Source organism: Hibiscus syriacus, unplaced genomic scaffold (genome assembly GCF_006381635.1).
Source record: "Hibiscus syriacus cultivar Baekdansim isolate YM2019G1 unplaced genomic scaffold, ASM638163v2 tig00111332_pilon, whole genome shotgun sequence".
Lineage (NCBI taxonomy): Eukaryota > Viridiplantae > Streptophyta > Magnoliopsida > Malvales > Malvaceae > Hibiscus > Hibiscus syriacus.
This window is the reverse complement of record NW_024063061.1, coordinates 144,239-161,709: the sequence shown is the minus strand read 5'-3', so window position 1 is coordinate 161,709 and position 17,471 is coordinate 144,239. Positions and strand designations below refer to the sequence as shown.

Here is a 17,471-nt window from a genome sequence, read left to right as displayed (position 1 = left end):
GAGACAGGTTCATAATGATGGAACCATTCTCTTCTTGAGGTAATGTGATATGTTGCTCCTGAATCAATGAGCCATATATCTGCAAATCTTTTTCTCCCTTCCACAGTGGTTGACGCTTCACATCATAGAGCATCTCCATCATCTGAAGTGTTTGCAGTATTGCCTTATGGATTGGAGTTTTTATTTAGACTCCAACAATCCTTCTTCAAATGACCATTCTTTCTACAGTTGTAACACTTTAAATTCTTCTTGCTCTTCGACTTCGATCTACCATGTTTGTGGTTGCTGTTTTGGCCACGTTTTGTTGATCTCCCTCTCATCGTTGTCAATGCTTCTGCTTGTTGCATATTTACTTGTCTGTCTTCCTTGTTCTTTCGCCGATTTTCTTCTTGTATAACAGCTACTGCAACGTCATCGAAGACTAGACTGGTGGCATTAGTGTTTGTCAAGTTGATGATGAGTTGTTCATACGAATCAGGTAGACTTTAAAGTAGAAGTTCAGCACGTTCTTGTTTTCCTATTGTACATCGTAATGATGTAAGCTGAGAAAATAAGGTGTTCAGCGTGTTTAAGTGCTCCGTCACTGAAGTAGATTCTGGCATACGGAGAGTGTACAATTTCCTCTTAAGGAAAATTTTATTGTGCAACGATGTGGCCTCGTACAATTTGGTGAGATGATCACATATCTCCTTAGTTGTTTTCTTCTCCTCGGTGCTTGACAATACTTCATCTGCTAATGCTAGATGAAAATTTGTCATAGCATTCTCGTCCATTTCGATCCATTTGTTGTCATCTGTGAAATCTACCGGTATTTCACTGATAGCTGCTAGACAACCATCTTTCTTTAGGATGACCTTCATCTTCAATTTCCACAATGAGAAATTTCTCCCATTGAATTTTTCAATATCAAATTTCGTTGTCATGGCTTCTATTACGAATAGCTCCCACTATTTCACTATCGTGAATAGTTCTCTAGAACCTTCAAAGAATGGGTAATACCTTCTTATTTTCTTATGTTGGAGGATCCACCTTTTGGTGGCAACTACAAAGACAATAAGCACATATTACATACTCAAATCTGGCCCTGATACCAATTGTTGCGGAAGATGGCTATCGGATAGAGCAAAATCACAACTGATAATTTGAGAAAATAAAAATAAAGATAAAATAAACACAAAATTTACGTGAAAAATCCCTAAATAATATAGGGTAAAAACCAAGGGCAACGGTAGAAGAATTTCACTATGAGAAAATAAGAATTACAACATCTCTCAATCTACCAAGGAGAAAACAATGATAATTCTCTCTTGATAAAAAGAGAAAACATCTCTTAAGAAACTCTCTAAATTCTCTAGTATTGGGAGAAAGCTAGAATGATTTGGGATGATTTTGAAGCTAAATGGGATAGGGTATTTTAGTTGAAGCTTAAGGATTAATCTTGTAAATACCCTAAAATACATGACTAAATTGTAATTATCTCTTTTAATTTTTTCCACAAAAGTTGGCTGCCTAAATTTTTAAATTAGCAGCCGGCTGCCAAATTTTCCAGCCGCCCATGTGCTTTTGTTTATTTTCAACATAAGGGTCTCAATTTTCTGATTCAACATGGGAAACCGGAGGACATTCTTCCTAAGCTGGCAAAGGCTTTTGGAGCTCACAATTAAGTGCACTACACTATAATGTCTAGTCCTAGAGGTGAATTTGTACTTTAGAGTCATTATATTATTGGATTTGCATAGTGCTCAATTCGAAAACTACTCTTATCAGGTGTATGCTCATAAAGAAACCTGCTCCGAGGAGCTTCGAGTTGAAAGATCGGTTGCTGGAAGTCTGAGACAGGTGGTGTTACCACCTACTCAAGGCAATTCTAGCAGGTCAAGTTCAACCCACAGCCCTAAGCTAGAACTTTCGTGGGGAAGCACTTTGTATCACATAAATGACCTTCCGTTCAATATCAACAGTTTGCCAGACGTATATACTCAGTTTCGTAAGGCATGATTCGAAATTGTAATCATTTTGGGTTCTGAATTATTGTAAGGAGATTTTGCACATTGGATGTTTGTTAACATAATGATTACTTTCAGTCCGTTGAAGCGAAATGCACCGTCCAGGGTTGCATCAGACTTCTGAAATCACTTGGACCACCTCCTAGTATTGATGATTGGGGAATTATACCTTCAATTAAGCATCTTGGACTTCACTTGGAAAAGGCAAGTTAACATGTCATATATACTTTGCATACAGATTAGTATTCAATGAGCGCTGAGAAGTTTACCTTTTTACTGATTTTTATCCCCATGAATGACAGACTACAAAAGGAATGCGATTTATGGGAGGTGAGGCTGCTGCATTGGGCAGGGTTACAGAATACTTCTGGAAGAAGGCAAGAATTAGTGGCTTATTACTTTATGTAAATAGTAGAATAATCTATTTACTTGCATCATCTATATTATATGGAAAATGTAGTGACAAAGTGCATTCTTAAATAGGACTTGTTAAAATGTATAAGGAGACGAGGAATCAGGAATGAGATGTTAGACCTGATTACTCGACCAAGTTTTCTCCATGGCTTGCTTCAGGAAGTCTCTCTCCTCGATTCGTATATGAAGAGGTAACCGAACTTTCTAATTTTTTTTCATTTGCTGTTATTGAATAACCGTGTTATAGATTGAAGACAATGATTTTAGCTCGGGTCAGTATTTTGGTTGATACTATTAGGTAAAGAGATATGAAAAGGAAAGGCAAGCAAATGACTCCACATACTGGTACTTTCTGTCATTCCAACTTGCAGTGGAAAACTTATTTGTTTAGTCTCATACGAGGCTTGATATTCAACTATGACAATCGTTGCAGGGTGTTGTTTGAATTGATATGAAGGATTACTTCCGGTTCGTTTCGATAAAACATGGGAATTCGGTTTTCCATTTAGGTAAAGATCGAAATTATTCGAATTTCTTTAGGAGTGTATTACTAATGTTTATGGTAATTAGGTGTCGGCACTGAAACAGAATTTCTGTGAAACCGCTGGTTTCAAGATTATAGTCTCCATGTCGATGTTGATCTTGGTAGGTTTTCGAAGCGGTGATTTCATTTAGCCTGTGTAGGTAATGTGTATAACGAAAATACCCCGAAGAGGATTTTAGTCAAGGCTATAGAACCGTTGCCTTTGTGGAAAGAAAAAGGCTTGTAGATGTAGTACGGGAGTCTGTTTCCCAGAATCAGTCGAAATGCCCGTCTGTCCTCACTGTGAACGAGGTTTGAGGTGGCCTTAGTGTCATAGCGACATGCATGACAATTTTTCTTCCTTTACCATTGGATTATTAGCTGTACCGAGCACCATGATGACCACGTTTACCAATTTTGTTTTGTTGACTTTACATACATGGATAGACCGAGGGGATGGTGAGGATTAGCGCCCCAAATTTCAAATTCTTATATATTTTAAATATTTTTATCTTATTTATATCCTTATTTGAGAAATCAGAACATTTATTTTGAAAACTCTAATCTATCTCTTTTATTTATTAATATATATATACGACTTTGTAGAAAATACCACAAAGTATGGAATTTTAGACGAGCAGCTGAAATGCGCAGGTGAAAAGAGTTGAGGTTGGTTTAGTTGGACAATCAAATCACCTACTGTTTAATTTTGATGGATCCAGCTACACGCGTGGATGGTAGTAGCGGCAATACTTATATAGCAGGGCAAACATTAATACATTACATATGGACAATACATTTCCAAAGTAGCATGCCTATCATGGCAGGGCAGTCTGAATGAAAGATTCAAAGCTTCATTAAGTAATACCCCCAGCCCCAGGACCCGGCTATCCTTTTCCCATTACAAACACAATATTTGGAATCATTCATTCGAACCCTCAAAAGCATTAATCATTCACAAGAAGGTCCTCGAAGAAGGGATCGAAAATAGCTTCTTTAGCTGAATCATATTTGTCCAGACGCTTTTTCAAAGACCGCATGTCTCTCTCATTCTTTGAAGAACGTACCTGCCTCACCATTTTTGTCAAATAAACACAACCAATTATACAAAAGCCTTGATGGACAACTATTTCTGATAATCAACCAAGTAAAAGGCAATGATCGCGACATTTTTCATTGAGTTATAGGACGAAAATCGCTTACATATGTTTTCTTCAGTAGCAGTATGTCCACCAAGTATATCAACCATAACACATTTGTTCTGGGAAAACTGTGCAACAACAAAAATCAACTATGAGAAACATGTGGTTCAATGAAAGAGACCAAAATATTCTAGACAAATCAAATGGCCTCCTGGAATATACCCAAGGCAGACAGAAAAAACTGACCAAACAAGAAAACTATAAATGCCAAATATTTCTTTTTTCCTTAGTGTATGGTATAGGGTATATGCATGAGCAGCTTTGTGGATCTCATTCTTCCCTATTAATTTTGCTAGAACAATACAACTGAAACTTGATTGTACAAGTTGATTTGCACCAGTTAGCAACAAAATCACTACTATTACTAGTCTACTACATATTAACAACTACTAATAGCAACTGCAAAACCAAGAAATAGAACAAAGGTTTTACAAAAATAAAATCATGACCTAAGCAAAAATTTCAGTGCCACTGTTTGATCCAGTTGATTAATAACAAGGTTCACTACGTGCAGTTATAATAAGGTGGGGGTTGGTAGTAAGATAGTTAAAGGCTTGAGTTGATGAACCGAATAAGTGGTTTGTTCTCATATGTGAATATTGGAAAAGTACCTTCCTTCCAGTGATCTTCTGCAACCTCCTTCATTTTCTATATGTTTCTGACTGCATTTCATAATTAGTTTAGCTAGATTAGATGTGAATGCGTTTTGTCTGTAATTATGAGCCGAAATTCACAGTTTGTTTCTATTTCTTACTTGTTTATCTCCTTTTGGACCTTTGAAAAGATAAGGGTCCTGTGACAGATCCAAAAAGAGTATGTTTACTCCTGTATACCAAAGCCATTAGAAAATCATTATCACATAAAATTTCTAATGCAGCAAAATTTTGAACAGGAAAAAAAGAAAGAAGCAGAGGAAACTTCACCAGTGTTCAATCTCGACAGTGTAAAATCAATTATTGACACTGATAAACCATATGTCCTGAAGGATATTTGTTTGCCCTCTAGCATAAACTTCATAGTGACAGAATCCTTTCGGCTCAAAGTATGTTTCCCCTATAACGAAAGGAGAAAAAAATGATCAGAATCAGAATCAAGACACAAATTTACCATACAAAAGTGACAGCAAGCGGACCAATGCAAATCACGGTGTTCAAACTCATATGCAGCTTCAGCCACAGCCAGGGCAGCCGTAACCTACAAAACCATTAATAAGTTCACTCCGAGCTAGTAATGACAGATAAAATAATCCACGAAACAAGACTTGATCTTTTTAACTAGAAAATCACTTTTCAAGTTTGTTTAAATAATTTTGTATCATTTGATTTACCTGAACCAATAAACTTTTTGCTTCATCAAAATTTTCAAGTACAAAGCTTTCAAGATCTTTACCACCATGTTGTAGAACAAATACGAGATAGCGCTGAAGGCAAGTTCATCAGGGTCAGCAAAAGAGTATTGGTAAACAAAAAGTATTTGTACTTTGGGAGTTTCCTATACGTGCAGTATTCTATTCATAAAGTATTTATTTAAACTTTCTTGCGTACAAATATTCATCAGTAAGAATCGAAGAAGAGGTACCTGTTTCTCTGGGAACTCCTTGGGGTGATCATTTTCTGACCCATTCTTTTCATCCCATTTTTCCCAAGCTCTAATCAATGCCGCATCATACAAACCTTCGCAAACCTTTAAACTATCAAAGAGAGAGATTGATGAGAGATAATTTAAATAATAAGTAATCAATCAGGAAGCACAAATTTCTGGCCAGGATTCAGAAAACGTAATTAGAAAATTGAAAGTGCACAACCATTCATACATATTAGGCACATATTTCATGAACTGTGACTTTCACTTGGGCATGAACCTAAAAAGCTAAGTAAGAATGAAAACTGCTTCTAATTTAAATGTTTACTTACGGTTATCAGAAGTCAAGTTACAACGAATGATACAGAAAATAGTGATGTGAAAAACATACTCAATTGTTTCTATAAAGGTCGTGCAAGCATTAAATCATCCTTCTCAAATTCTCGTAAACTGTTAAGAGCTTTAGAAAGCACAGCTTCCTCAAGCAATTCTTCCGATTTCTGAAGCACAAAAAGGAATATTGGTTAGTGATGACGAGCAAGTCATGTTCATTCAAAAAAATGTCTTCATGCAAAAGAATAATTTAACCAGCAAACTACTTAAAAGTTAATTTCATTATAGCCAATACCTTTTGCACTTCTCCATTTACTGGGAAATCCCATCAAACGGAACTATTTTGCAAACAGTATTGCCTGCTCTGAAGGCTTCTCCATAAGTACTTCACCAACTTTAGCAATACTTTCTGGAGCACTGATCAAGAAGGTTTCACCATAATCAACCCAAGCCGTGTGCATTATCAAATTTAGTGCAGAGAGGAATAGAAGAATAACGCAATGAGCAAACATCATTGGAACTAACAGGACCACAAAGATCAGTGAAACCCTAGAACGTATAAAGATTAGTGAAACCCTTGAACATAGAAATATGCATTTATAATTTCTGAAAATAGGAAAGCATTTTATGATAAACGAGAGTCAATACTCAATAGCAGACAGCACCGTGGTAAAGTCAGATGAACTCATGAACACAGCCTATCATTGCAATGAGGCTCACCCTCCACTTGCACGGAAACCACATAAATAATTATGTGCATTTTCTTCAAGGGCAAAAGGAAAACAATTAATTCAAGAGAGACTAACCAATACTTAGAGAAAAGATCAAGAAATTGTAACGGTGTTGACTGTTCACAGATTCCAGCAAAGGTAAATGGATCAAAACGTTCAAGATGTGATGATGTTGTTGTAGATGCCAAGGAAGCTTCCTAACGGAAGCATTTATATCTTCACACCTTGGTCACCATCACCTGCACTTGTATCTTCACAACTTTATCAGTGATATTGGACCACACTTTTCAGGAGTTCTCACAATTGGAGCAGTAGGAGTTTCAAATATTTTGGACAAAGTGGAAGAAGGCCCACAACTGAAGTTTAAGTTCTTTGACAAGAGCCACTTCTCTAATCTGGATGAAATAAGTGGTATAGGATCAGGGACAGTTTGATTACCCGTTGCCCATGTCCCAAACTGTTTGGTGATGGGCTCTCTCCAATAGCTCAAAGGCATCAACCTCTCGGAAATATTCTCTCTCCTTCTCGAAATTTGGAGGTTCTGCAACCTTTCCCTGTAAACAAGACAAAAAAATGAAATTGCAATGACAAAGTAATCCCAGTGCACCTTTCTGGAGCACTATATTGGTTTTGGACATTAGTAGTTGTGCAGCAATAGATGAAACGAAGGAAACAAAGTTCAGACTTCAGATTGTACGTGATGATATAGGAAATACAAGGTCTGTGAGTCATACTTTAGGAACAGTGGTTTTCCCTTCCTGGGCTGCTTTTGTTGTGGTTCATTGGCCACGCAAGGAGCAACAGCAATGCTTGTCCTCCCTCTGAATTAAGCAGAAATATGAGTAACATTAAGACCCACCATGGCAAAGCAAATGAAAACGCATTTGAAGATAGAATAGGATACAATTACACAACATAAAACTTTTCAGTTTTAAATAGATTTATCAGTGTAAATAGACCATTGATATTAATGGTAAGAAAATAGACTGATAATTATATAAACTAAAAAGTTTGACATTATGAGATTTGATCCACTCCTTCGAAGATTATTGAGCACACACCGAAACTTTAAAAATGGAAACCCGGAACATTAAACCAGCATAAACAGGCAAACACTAAATTGTAGTACGGGCAGCCGCGCAATCAGGCGTAATCTCTTATCATAATCCTTGTTTATATAAAAATGAGGAAATGGAACAGAAAGAAGGAACCTGGTGGAAAGCGAGCGATTCCAACTGACGCGCTTGGTGTTAGCAGCGGCGGCGAAACTGACGCGACTGCGGTTAGAGTGTTGCGACTGCAGGTTAGCAGCGGCGGCGAAACTGACGCGACTGCGGTTAGAGTGTTGCGACTGCAGCTGGTGGTCTGAGTAAGTGGGGGTAGGGAGAGACGGTTGTCGCCTTCTCTGATAGATGGGTTGTACTGTAGATTGCTGTCGTTGCTCTGGTGCTCCTATGATTTCTGCCCAAACTTGCTCTTGCTCTTGCTTCTGCTTTGCGATCCATCGTTAAATCTTCTTACTAACTGAGATCTATGTGAGAAGGAAAGGACACCGATTGATTTGAATATGCAGGGAGGCGGGAATGGATCGTGGATTTTGTACTATGGGCTTTGCTCCACTTACTAGTTCTATTTATTACATATATTATCAGTTTTGATATGTATTTATATTTAAATTTTTAATTTTTTTTAAATTATACATAAAGTTTAGTTTTTATTTTATTTTAATATTTTCGTTCAAAATTTAATGTTAACTCTTAAAAAAATTGAAAGTTTAGGTACTAAAATAGACCAAAATTGATAGTTTAGATATTAAATGCGTTAAGTTTTTAACGACGAGTTACTAAAATAAAACAGAAACTAAATGTTAGATATGATTTTAAAAATAAAAAAAAATTAAGTACTAAAATAAATCAAAACTGATAATTCAGATAATAATTACATAATTTATCCTAACTATTAATTGGATAAAGGATATCAAAAATCACTAAACTATATCAAATTGTGTCAGGAAAGTCGTCGTCGTCTCTACAATATCTGATTTGTATTAATTGATCAATAACTAGTGATTAGTTCAAAAAGATCACTAAACTATTTCAAAACAATTTTGTTATTACTAAATATTTAAATATTATAAAATTATTATTAAATTTATTGAATTGTTACAAAATAGTAAAAAAATCAAATTTAACAAATTTAGTAATTAATTTATAATATTTTGATAATTTTAATAATTATTTTATAATTCTTTGATTAATTTAATAACACTTTCATAATTATTTATTATTTTGTAACTTTCAAAAATTAATGAAATAAAAGATTATTTTGACATAATTATCTCTATCCTAAATTTTATTAAATTAACACAAAATTATTATCAAAATTATTATTTTTTAAAATTATAATAATATTATAATGATTATTGTATAATATTTTGATAAAGTTAATAATTATTTATATTTTTTTAAAATATAATAATTAAACAATCATTTAAATGAAATTCAATAATCGCAATACTTTACTCGATATTTTTTTTCAGAAAATGAGAAGGATAAAGGAGGGGAAAGATTGTCATTGAAAAGATTCCTTTATAGTTATTGGATATGATCGTATATAGGTTTTTAATTACCATTATTATAAGATTACGAGGTTGTTTCTATGCTTATTTAGTTTAACATTATTTCTAAAAATTATAGCAAAAATAATTTAAAAAATAATATAAAGTTTAAGCGTCTAATATTATTGTTAAGATGTTTCTTTTAGAAATAAATAAGTATTTTAGATATTTTATTATAAATTATATATGATCATATGATTAATTTTTATGTCGAACTAAAATATAGTATTTATTAAAAAATAAATTAATCATTTAATAATAAATATTTGTACATTGTCATACTCGAATTTAAAACTTCAAACAATCTTTTAAAAATTAAAATCTTTTTATTCGAATAAAAATATTTACTGCATTAAATTTTAGATATTTCATACTCTCTATTTTGATATTGATTTGTTTGTTTGATTAGATTAGATAAAATATCAACCGCAGCAGACAACACACAAAAGGCTCCTCAGTAACTGTCAAAATCAACTAAAAGTTATTAAAAATAAAAATAATTTCACCTATAAAATTAAAATAATTAAAAAGGAGAAAAAACCCAATTCACCTATAAAATTAAAATAATTAAAAGGAAATACTCAATGACTATCATCGTCAGGGTGATTCTGCTGTGTGCAGCGTTAGAAAAATGTTAAAAAATGATGTGATATATTAAACAAGTGATTAATTAAAATTTAGATCAATTATGTTATATCATTTAATCGGAAATATTATTAAGTATAATAATATATTAGGTAACGTTTATATTGACTTATTTTCTAACTAAACAAGTATATTTAAACCGGTAATATTACAAATTTACCTATTACATTATAATTATCAGTTTTGATATTTTTGGGATTGATACAATTTTAAATGTATCGACACTTTATGTGTGCACTTCGTTGTGCTTTTATTTTGGGAAAAAAGCATCGACACATATTTAAAGAGTGTCGATACATAATGTAAACCTATTTGTTAATTAATCAGTATATTTTTACCGGTTACATTGTAAATTTACTTGTTACATAATAATTATCGATTTCGATGTTTTTTGAATCGATATTTTTTATAAATGCATCAACACTTATGCGTGCACCAGTTTGAGTTCTTCAATCATAAGTTTATTCTTTAAGAAACTAAAACTGACCTAACTTTATCCTATGGAAATAATAAGAGTATATCATAAGTTTGTGTTGAGAGATGTTTGTTTCTAGGTTTTTGTTCTTTGAGAAACTGATAACATGTTAGGTTTTCTAATGTTATTCTTTTGTTACTGTAAAGTTTTTGTTATTTTCTTACTGGATTTTTTTTAAAATATCTAACTTTTTGTATTAAAAAATAAAAATTCTGAAATAAAAATGATCACTCAAGCATACTTTTTTACTACCGGTTTTGTCATTTCGAGATCGATTTTGTCATATTTTTACTTGTTATATTGTTATGGATCGATACATTTTTATAAAGTATCGACACTTTATTAGCGCTATAACTTCTTCTCTTTTAAATTCCAAAAGTGTCGATACTTATAATAAAGTATCGACACTATCAACATATCTGGTAGCATTTTACCTGTTTTGTCATTTATAGACCGGTTTTGTCATTTTTTTACCTGTTTTATTGTTATAGATCGATACATTTTTATAAAATATCGACACTATCAACATATCCGGTAGCGCTTTACATGTTTTGTCATTTATAGACCGGTTTTGTCATTTTTTTACCTGTTATATTATTAAAGATCGATACATTTTTATAAAGTATCGACACTTTCAATATATCCGGTAGCGCTTTACCTGTTTTGTCATTAATAGACCGGTTTTGTCATTATTTTACCTGTTATATTGTTATGGATCGATACATTTTTTATAAGTATCGACACTTTCAATATATCCAGTAGCGTTTTACTTGTTTTGTCATTTATAGACGATTTTGTCATTTTTTTACATTATATTGTTATGGATAGATACATTTTTATAAAGTATCAACACTTTCAATATATCCGGTAGCGCTTTACCTGTTTTGTCATTTATAGACTGGTTTTGTCATTTGTTTACTTGTTATATTATTATGGATCAATATATTTTTATAAAGTATCGACACAAACCGACAAGCTAAGTTTGTCGGTTACCAAATTTTTTTAATATTTCTTCATGATTTCCACCTATTACATTATTATTACTCGATATTTCCGTAGCGTTAAGCCGAATTTATCAAATATCTTTTAATATATCTGATAATACCGTATATTAATCCGCCTTTCGGGAGACAATCCCATCATCATCATCGTCTCGTTACCCCATCATGTAAAATAAACGGCTAATTTACTTAACTGACCCTTTTGTTTGTAATATTCTCTTTTTAACACCCGTTGACCAATATTTCTCAAAGTAGCACCCATTCGACTGACGTGGCTCAAAGACGCATCCCCGGGGAGGCGCTTTCGCGGGATTCTGATGACTCGGATGCCACGTTGGAAGGCGCATCCCCGGGGACGCCCTTCCATTAAATTATATAAATGCCCCCATCCGTTTCCCTCAACTACCCCTACTCCTCTCCTATAACTTTATTAAAAACAAAAAAAATAGAATATAAAATTACTCACGAGTTTAGCGTTCAGAAACATCACCTACTTTTCCCATTCTTTTTCACTAAACAATTTAATGAGGTAGGGTTCTATATTATATTTAAAGGGTCAAATATACCAATTACCAAATGTCATTGAATTATATTTAAATGATTATTTTTATCATCTATTTCTAAAAATAATAAGATGATTATTGAACTTATCAATCTATTTTAAAATAGTCAATGTGATGTATAATAAGTGTAAAAGTTCAATGATTATTTTATAATATTTTGATAAAAATGTAATGGTCATTTTTAAATAGTTCGATAAAAAATTAATAATTATTCTAAATTGGTTTTTAAATTTTTGAATATTTTAAATTCATCCTCAAGGTATGACCCTCGTTCTATAATGGTCCCCAAAATTTTATATGTTCTAATTTCATCCTCAAACTTTTTAATGTTTTAGGGGGAATTATTGGAATGTTCGAAGTTTAGAGATCAATTTAGAATGAGGGTATAATCTAGGGGTAGATTTGGAATATTCAAAGTTTGAGGATCAATTAATATGAGTCATAATTTAGGGATGAAATTAAAGTGTTCAAGTGTTTAAGGTTAAGATTAATTTAGAATAAATGTTATAATTTGAACAATTAACTCATAAAAATACTAGAAGGGTCATAAGCATCCAAAAGAATAAAAAATTAAAGAGAAGATTTCGAATAGATTTTTAAGGGATCTAAGGGTGGGTCAAATTGAAAATAGTCACGTGGCGATAATGTGAGAGTAGTGATACTGATCATAGGAGAGGGGGAATGGGGGGAGGCACATGGGCGGCGTTTGATTTAGAAAACCATTTGAACAAATGAGTTTTTTCGTGGGTCCCATATCTTTATCTGGATACTTGACCCTTTAAATAATGTAGAACTCTAACCTCATTAAATTGTTTAGTGAAAAAGAATGGGGAAAGTGGGTGATGTTTTCGAACGCCAAACCCGTGGGTAATGTTTATATTTCTTTTTTTTTTTTTTTTTAATAAAGTTATAGGAGAGTAGGGGTAATTGGAAAAAACGGATAGGAACATTTATGACATTTAATGGAAGACGCGTCCCCAGGGATGCGCCTTCTACACGTGGCATCCGAGTCATCAGAATCTCACAAAAGCGCGTCCCCGGAGATGCGTCTTTGAGCCACGTCAGCCGAATGGATGCTACTTTGAAAAATATTAGTCAACGATGTTAAAAAGGAAATATTACAAACAAAAGGTGTCAGTTAAGTAAATTCGCCAAAATAAACACTAATAATTTCCTGTACTTTTTCTCTCTCCTCATTAAACGCATTCGCCCTCGCGTCGCCTCCCGCCACCCACTTTTTCTTCTCAATTATCTGTTTGTAAGTATCGGTACATCATCCTCTTGTTTTCCCTTTCTGTTTCAATGTTTTCCCCTCTTTTTCTAATGCACTTGCTGCTTTTCTTTCTGCATTGCCCTCCCTTAAACTCGTTTGTGTCGGATACCATCTTTTTGGTGATCATCATCTGACTTCGATATGTAGTTCCCCTTTTTTAATTATGTATGTGAAGCATTAGATTCTTCTCTGTCTGAATTTACCTTCGAGGTCCTTTTTTTTGGTAACTTTTTTAGAACAAACTTACTTTTGATTATTGTTGAGTCGATGATTGAAAGATGGGTCTTAAATATCCATCTTTTTTCCTGCATTTTTAGGCCTTAAGTAAGTAGTTAAGTTGAAATAATTTTTTTTGTTGCTGTTGTAAATTTGATTGCTAAGTCCTTGGGACCTTGATGATGAAATGTATTCATACCTAGAAATCATTTTATGCATTTTTTTCTGGGTCTTTTATTTTTAAGATGGGTTAGCTTCTTTTTACTTAATGAAATGTTTGTGCTTTGATTGACTGAAATCTGTTGTTAGCTTCTTTTGCTTTTCAAAATAAAGTGTCTGTTGATATTTTTTATATTTTGGTTTTGACTATTTAAGGATTTCTCTCCCAAGCTTGAACTGCTATATTTGTTTAAAGGGTTTAGTTTCCCTTGATTGTTTATAATGTAATGTTGTTTGCAGTTAATATAGGTTGTAGAAATTAGAGAACTATGGAAATTGTTACCAATAATGTCTCAGCGATTTTATTAATAATTTTCTTTACCTTCTTGTGTTGTAGATAATTGGTTGGCTTTTGAGGAGGAGGAAATAGGATTAGGACAATCTTTTTGCTGCAGATGGCGTCCGTGAGCATGGCGCCTGCATCTGGTTTAAGACAATCTAGTGCTGCTGGTGTCGACAAGTTACCCGAGGAGATGCATGACATGAAAATTAGAGAAGAAAAAGTGAGCATTACTTGGTTTGACTGTTTTTTACCATTACGGTTCCCTGCATTTTGTATTTTTTCCCCACTTTGATTATTTTTACACCACCACATTTGCAACTAATTTCATTAAACAAAAGAAGCTGTAACTCATTGATCATCTTAAATTTGTAGGAAATGGAAGCAACACTTGTGGATGGTAATGGAACAGAGACGGGGCATATAATTGTGACAACTATAGGTGGTAGAAATGATCAGCCAAAACAGGTATAATTTTTTCTCCTTGTGTGACAACTAATTTCATTGTTATGAGTGAGCCGGCACAAGTTTTTAGTCTTTTACCCAATTTTCTCCTAGTATAACACCTTCTGTTCAAAATTCCAGACTATAAGTTACATGGCTGAGCGTGTGGTTGGACATGGATCCTTCGGAGTTGTTTTCCAGGTAAAAGCGCTCTTGTTCATTCGTTTCTGCATGGTGGAAAAGAATTCTAATTTTCATTTGTATATTATTAACATATGTTCTTTTAAATTTAGGCAAAGTGCTTAGAGACTGGTGAAAGTGTTGCTATAAAGAAGGTTCTTCAAGACAAGAGATACAAGAATCGTGAGTTGCAAACAATGCGTCTTCTTGACCACCCAAATGTTGTAGCTTTGAAGCATTGTTTTTTTTCAACGACTGAAAAGGATGAACTTTATCTTAATTTGGTACTCGAGTATGTACCTGAAACTGTTCATCGTGTGATCAAGCACTATAACAAGTTGAACCAAAGGATGCCATTGATATACGTGAAACTTTACACATACCAGGTAAAGTGTTTGGTTTTTCAAAATTTGGTTCCTCGTGTTTTTCTAAATTGAAGCTTGGTTGAGATGCTAATAAAGGTTGATGCTTGCAGATATTTAGGGGACTGTCTTACATTCATCGCTGCATTGGCGTGTGTCATCGGGACATTAAACCTCAAAACATTTTGGTACGTTCAAATATCTGTTTCTTCTGGGCATGTCAAGTCTCTTTGTTATGTCTCATACCTGCTAATTCAGTGATCCTATGGATGTGCTTTTGTATCCTTTCTTCCTGCAGGTAAATCCACACACTCATCTGGTTAAACTATGTGATTTTGGAAGTGCAAAAGTCTTGGTAGGTTGGAATTTCTATTAACTTTTACTTATTTGTTGAAGTATAAATCTTTTATTTATGTTTAGGTCTTACACTTCTATACTTTTTCTTGGCAGGTGAAAGGGGAACCGAACATATCCTACATTTGCTCAAGGTATTATAGAGCACCTGAGCTAATTTTTGGGGCAACTGAGTATACTACAGCTATTGACATCTGGTCTGCTGGCTGTGTCCTTGCCGAGCTTTTACTTGGGCAGGTAGGAAGCTTGATCAAATGAGATTCATTATTGTTGTTGTTGCATTCAATTTTCCTTGGTGTGTTGTACTAAGGCTTTTTCACTTGTCAGCCTCTCTTTCCTGGTGAGAGTGGAGTAGACCAGCTTGTGGAGATTATTAAGGTATTTTGATTCTGAGTAATTTATTAGATAGTACATGCACATATATGTATACATAGACATGTATGCACATAAGCATATATCTGTACCACTTCAATTGTCTTTTCTTTGTTGATTACATTGACTGGATGGAATTTATTTTTTTGCTTGAAAATTGGCATATTTATCATTGTTCCTACTTGTGCTTTTCTTAACAATAACATTATTAAGTCCATGTGTTCATTGTGTTCTTTGTGAATGTGTCGCTTGTAGGTGTACTTGTGCTCTAAGATACTTTGGTTGTAGTTCTCTGTCATATATCATTATGGTATTATAATAGCATGTTCTTGTCATATCAAATGCCTAATAGACTATTTCTCTTTAACCGTTATGGCTAATCACTGTTTTCTATAGGTATTGGGAACTCCAACACGAGAGGAGATTAAGTGCATGAACCCTAACTATACAGAGTTCAAATTCCCTCAGATTAAGGCTCACCCATGGCACAAGGTATTAACAATCAGAAGAAAAAAAGGTTGTGCCAAAAATTTTTGTTTACAAGACCTTATGTATTTTTTTTGTTGGTTCTAGATATTCCATAGGCGTATGCCTCCTGAAGCTGTTGATTTGGTGTCAAGGTTTTTGCAATACTCTCCTAATCTCCGTTGCAATGCTGTGAGTTTATAAAATCTTCATATTAAAATATTATCACGCTTTATCTATTCTATTTTGTTCTTTCCCTTCAGGCTGCCCTGTGCATGACTTTGTAGTAAGGTCAAAGCTTGAGGTTCCTTCCCGATTAAAAGTGGGAATTGAAAAATCTCAGTAGAAAAAGAAGCTTATGGACTAGGTTAACGTTATTTTAAAATTCACTAACTATCTGGGTTGGTATTAATTATGGAAATGAAAAGGAGAAAGGTTAATGCGTTTCTCTGTCATGTTATTTTGGCATGGGGAGATGTTAGAATAGAAGGGCTAAAACATTGTGGCCTCCGACATATCTAGAAATCTTTGGTTTGTTTCACGCATCTCATGTGGTAAAACGGTATTGTGTTGCAGTTAGATGCCTTGATCCATCCTTTCTTTGACGAGCTGCGTGATCCAAACGTCCGCTTGCCTAATGGTCGTTTCCTTCCGCCATTATTTAACTTTAAACCTCATGGTAAGAACATTGTTGTTTATGGCAAGGGTTATTGAATGTAGGAATGCTGATTGCTTGTGTTGTTCTCCAGAACTGAAGGGTGTTCCAGAAGAGACTCTGGTGAAATTGATTCCGGAGCATGCAAGAAAGCAATGTCCAAGTCTTGGTTTGTAATTGAATGCAAAATGTAACAGAGCAGCTGCGAAAGTGTATTATCATCTTATGTACGCAATTTATTTTTCATGTATGTGTGTTATATGCAATAGCAGACATTTAGACAGTACTAATAATGTTAAAGCACATGGTTTGGGAATTAAGGTTTAGGGATTTAAAATTTATGAATTTTTTTTCGTACTTTTATGTAACTTAGATTTCAATTTGTTTGCATTGTAGCCCAAATGGTATTACTTGTTTTTTGATGCAACGAACGATGGAATGATTAAAGCAGAAATTATTTAAAAGTTCAATGATTAAATTGAAACAATGCAAAGTAAGAAGTTGAAATTTGCAATTTATACTTGTGAAACAATGTATATATATATATATGAACTTGCTAG

At 33.7% G+C, this 17,471-nt stretch overlaps 2 protein-coding genes, 2 long non-coding RNA genes and 1 pseudogene across 6 annotated transcripts; 2 read left to right on the top strand and 3 right to left on the bottom strand.

The window, feature by feature from the left end:
* The first annotated feature begins 1,605 nt into the window (after positions 1 to 1,605).
* On the top strand, positions 1,606 to 2,931 carry LOC120158914 (cryptochrome DASH, chloroplastic/mitochondrial-like). The gene is made up of 7 exons (XM_039169645.1): positions 1,606 to 1,637; positions 1,740 to 1,992; positions 2,085 to 2,210; positions 2,309 to 2,383; positions 2,490 to 2,611; positions 2,719 to 2,765; positions 2,854 to 2,931. Exons 1-6 carry the CDS (start codon positions 1,606 to 1,608, stop codon positions 2,720 to 2,722), a joined length of 612 nt encoding a protein of 203 aa, XP_039025576.1. The 3' UTR covers positions 2,723 to 2,765; positions 2,854 to 2,931.
* Positions 2,932 to 3,819: 888 nt separating this feature from the next.
* LOC120158908 lies at positions 3,820 to 4,798 on the bottom strand. The gene is made up of 3 exons (XR_005519292.1): positions 4,757 to 4,798; positions 4,147 to 4,213; positions 3,820 to 4,010 (listed from the first exon to the last, which is right to left on the bottom strand). It is a non-coding gene; the product is annotated as an uncharacterized LOC120158908 (long non-coding RNA).
* Positions 4,790 to 5,187, bottom strand: LOC120158909. Its single transcript, XR_005519293.1, has 3 exons — positions 5,069 to 5,187; positions 4,900 to 4,970; positions 4,790 to 4,807 (listed from the first exon to the last, which is right to left on the bottom strand). It is a non-coding gene; the product is annotated as an uncharacterized LOC120158909 (long non-coding RNA).
* An 11-nt stretch (positions 5,188 to 5,198) lies between these two features.
* Positions 5,199 to 10,791, bottom strand: LOC120158913 (annotated as a pseudogene).
* A 2,474-nt stretch (positions 10,792 to 13,265) lies between these two features.
* On the top strand, positions 13,266 to 17,250 carry LOC120158907 (shaggy-related protein kinase alpha-like). 3 transcript variants are annotated; one of them, XM_039169639.1, is made up of 13 exons: positions 13,266 to 13,349; positions 14,137 to 14,302; positions 14,455 to 14,547; positions 14,665 to 14,724; positions 14,817 to 15,089; positions 15,179 to 15,253; positions 15,364 to 15,420; positions 15,516 to 15,656; positions 15,747 to 15,797; positions 16,188 to 16,283; positions 16,365 to 16,448; positions 16,833 to 16,935; positions 17,006 to 17,250. In XM_039169639.1, exons 2-13 carry the CDS (start codon positions 14,195 to 14,197, stop codon positions 17,086 to 17,088), a joined length of 1,224 nt encoding a protein of 407 aa, XP_039025570.1. In that variant the 5' UTR covers positions 13,266 to 13,349; positions 14,137 to 14,194; the 3' UTR covers positions 17,089 to 17,250. The 3 variants fall into 3 exon arrangements, with proteins under 3 accessions (XP_039025570.1, XP_039025571.1, XP_039025572.1); XM_039169640.1 differs by lacking the exon at positions 13,266 to 13,349 and adding an exon at positions 13,423 to 13,529; XM_039169641.1 differs by lacking the exon at positions 13,266 to 13,349 and adding an exon at positions 13,423 to 13,587.
* The last annotated feature ends 221 nt before the right edge of the window (positions 17,251 to 17,471 follow it).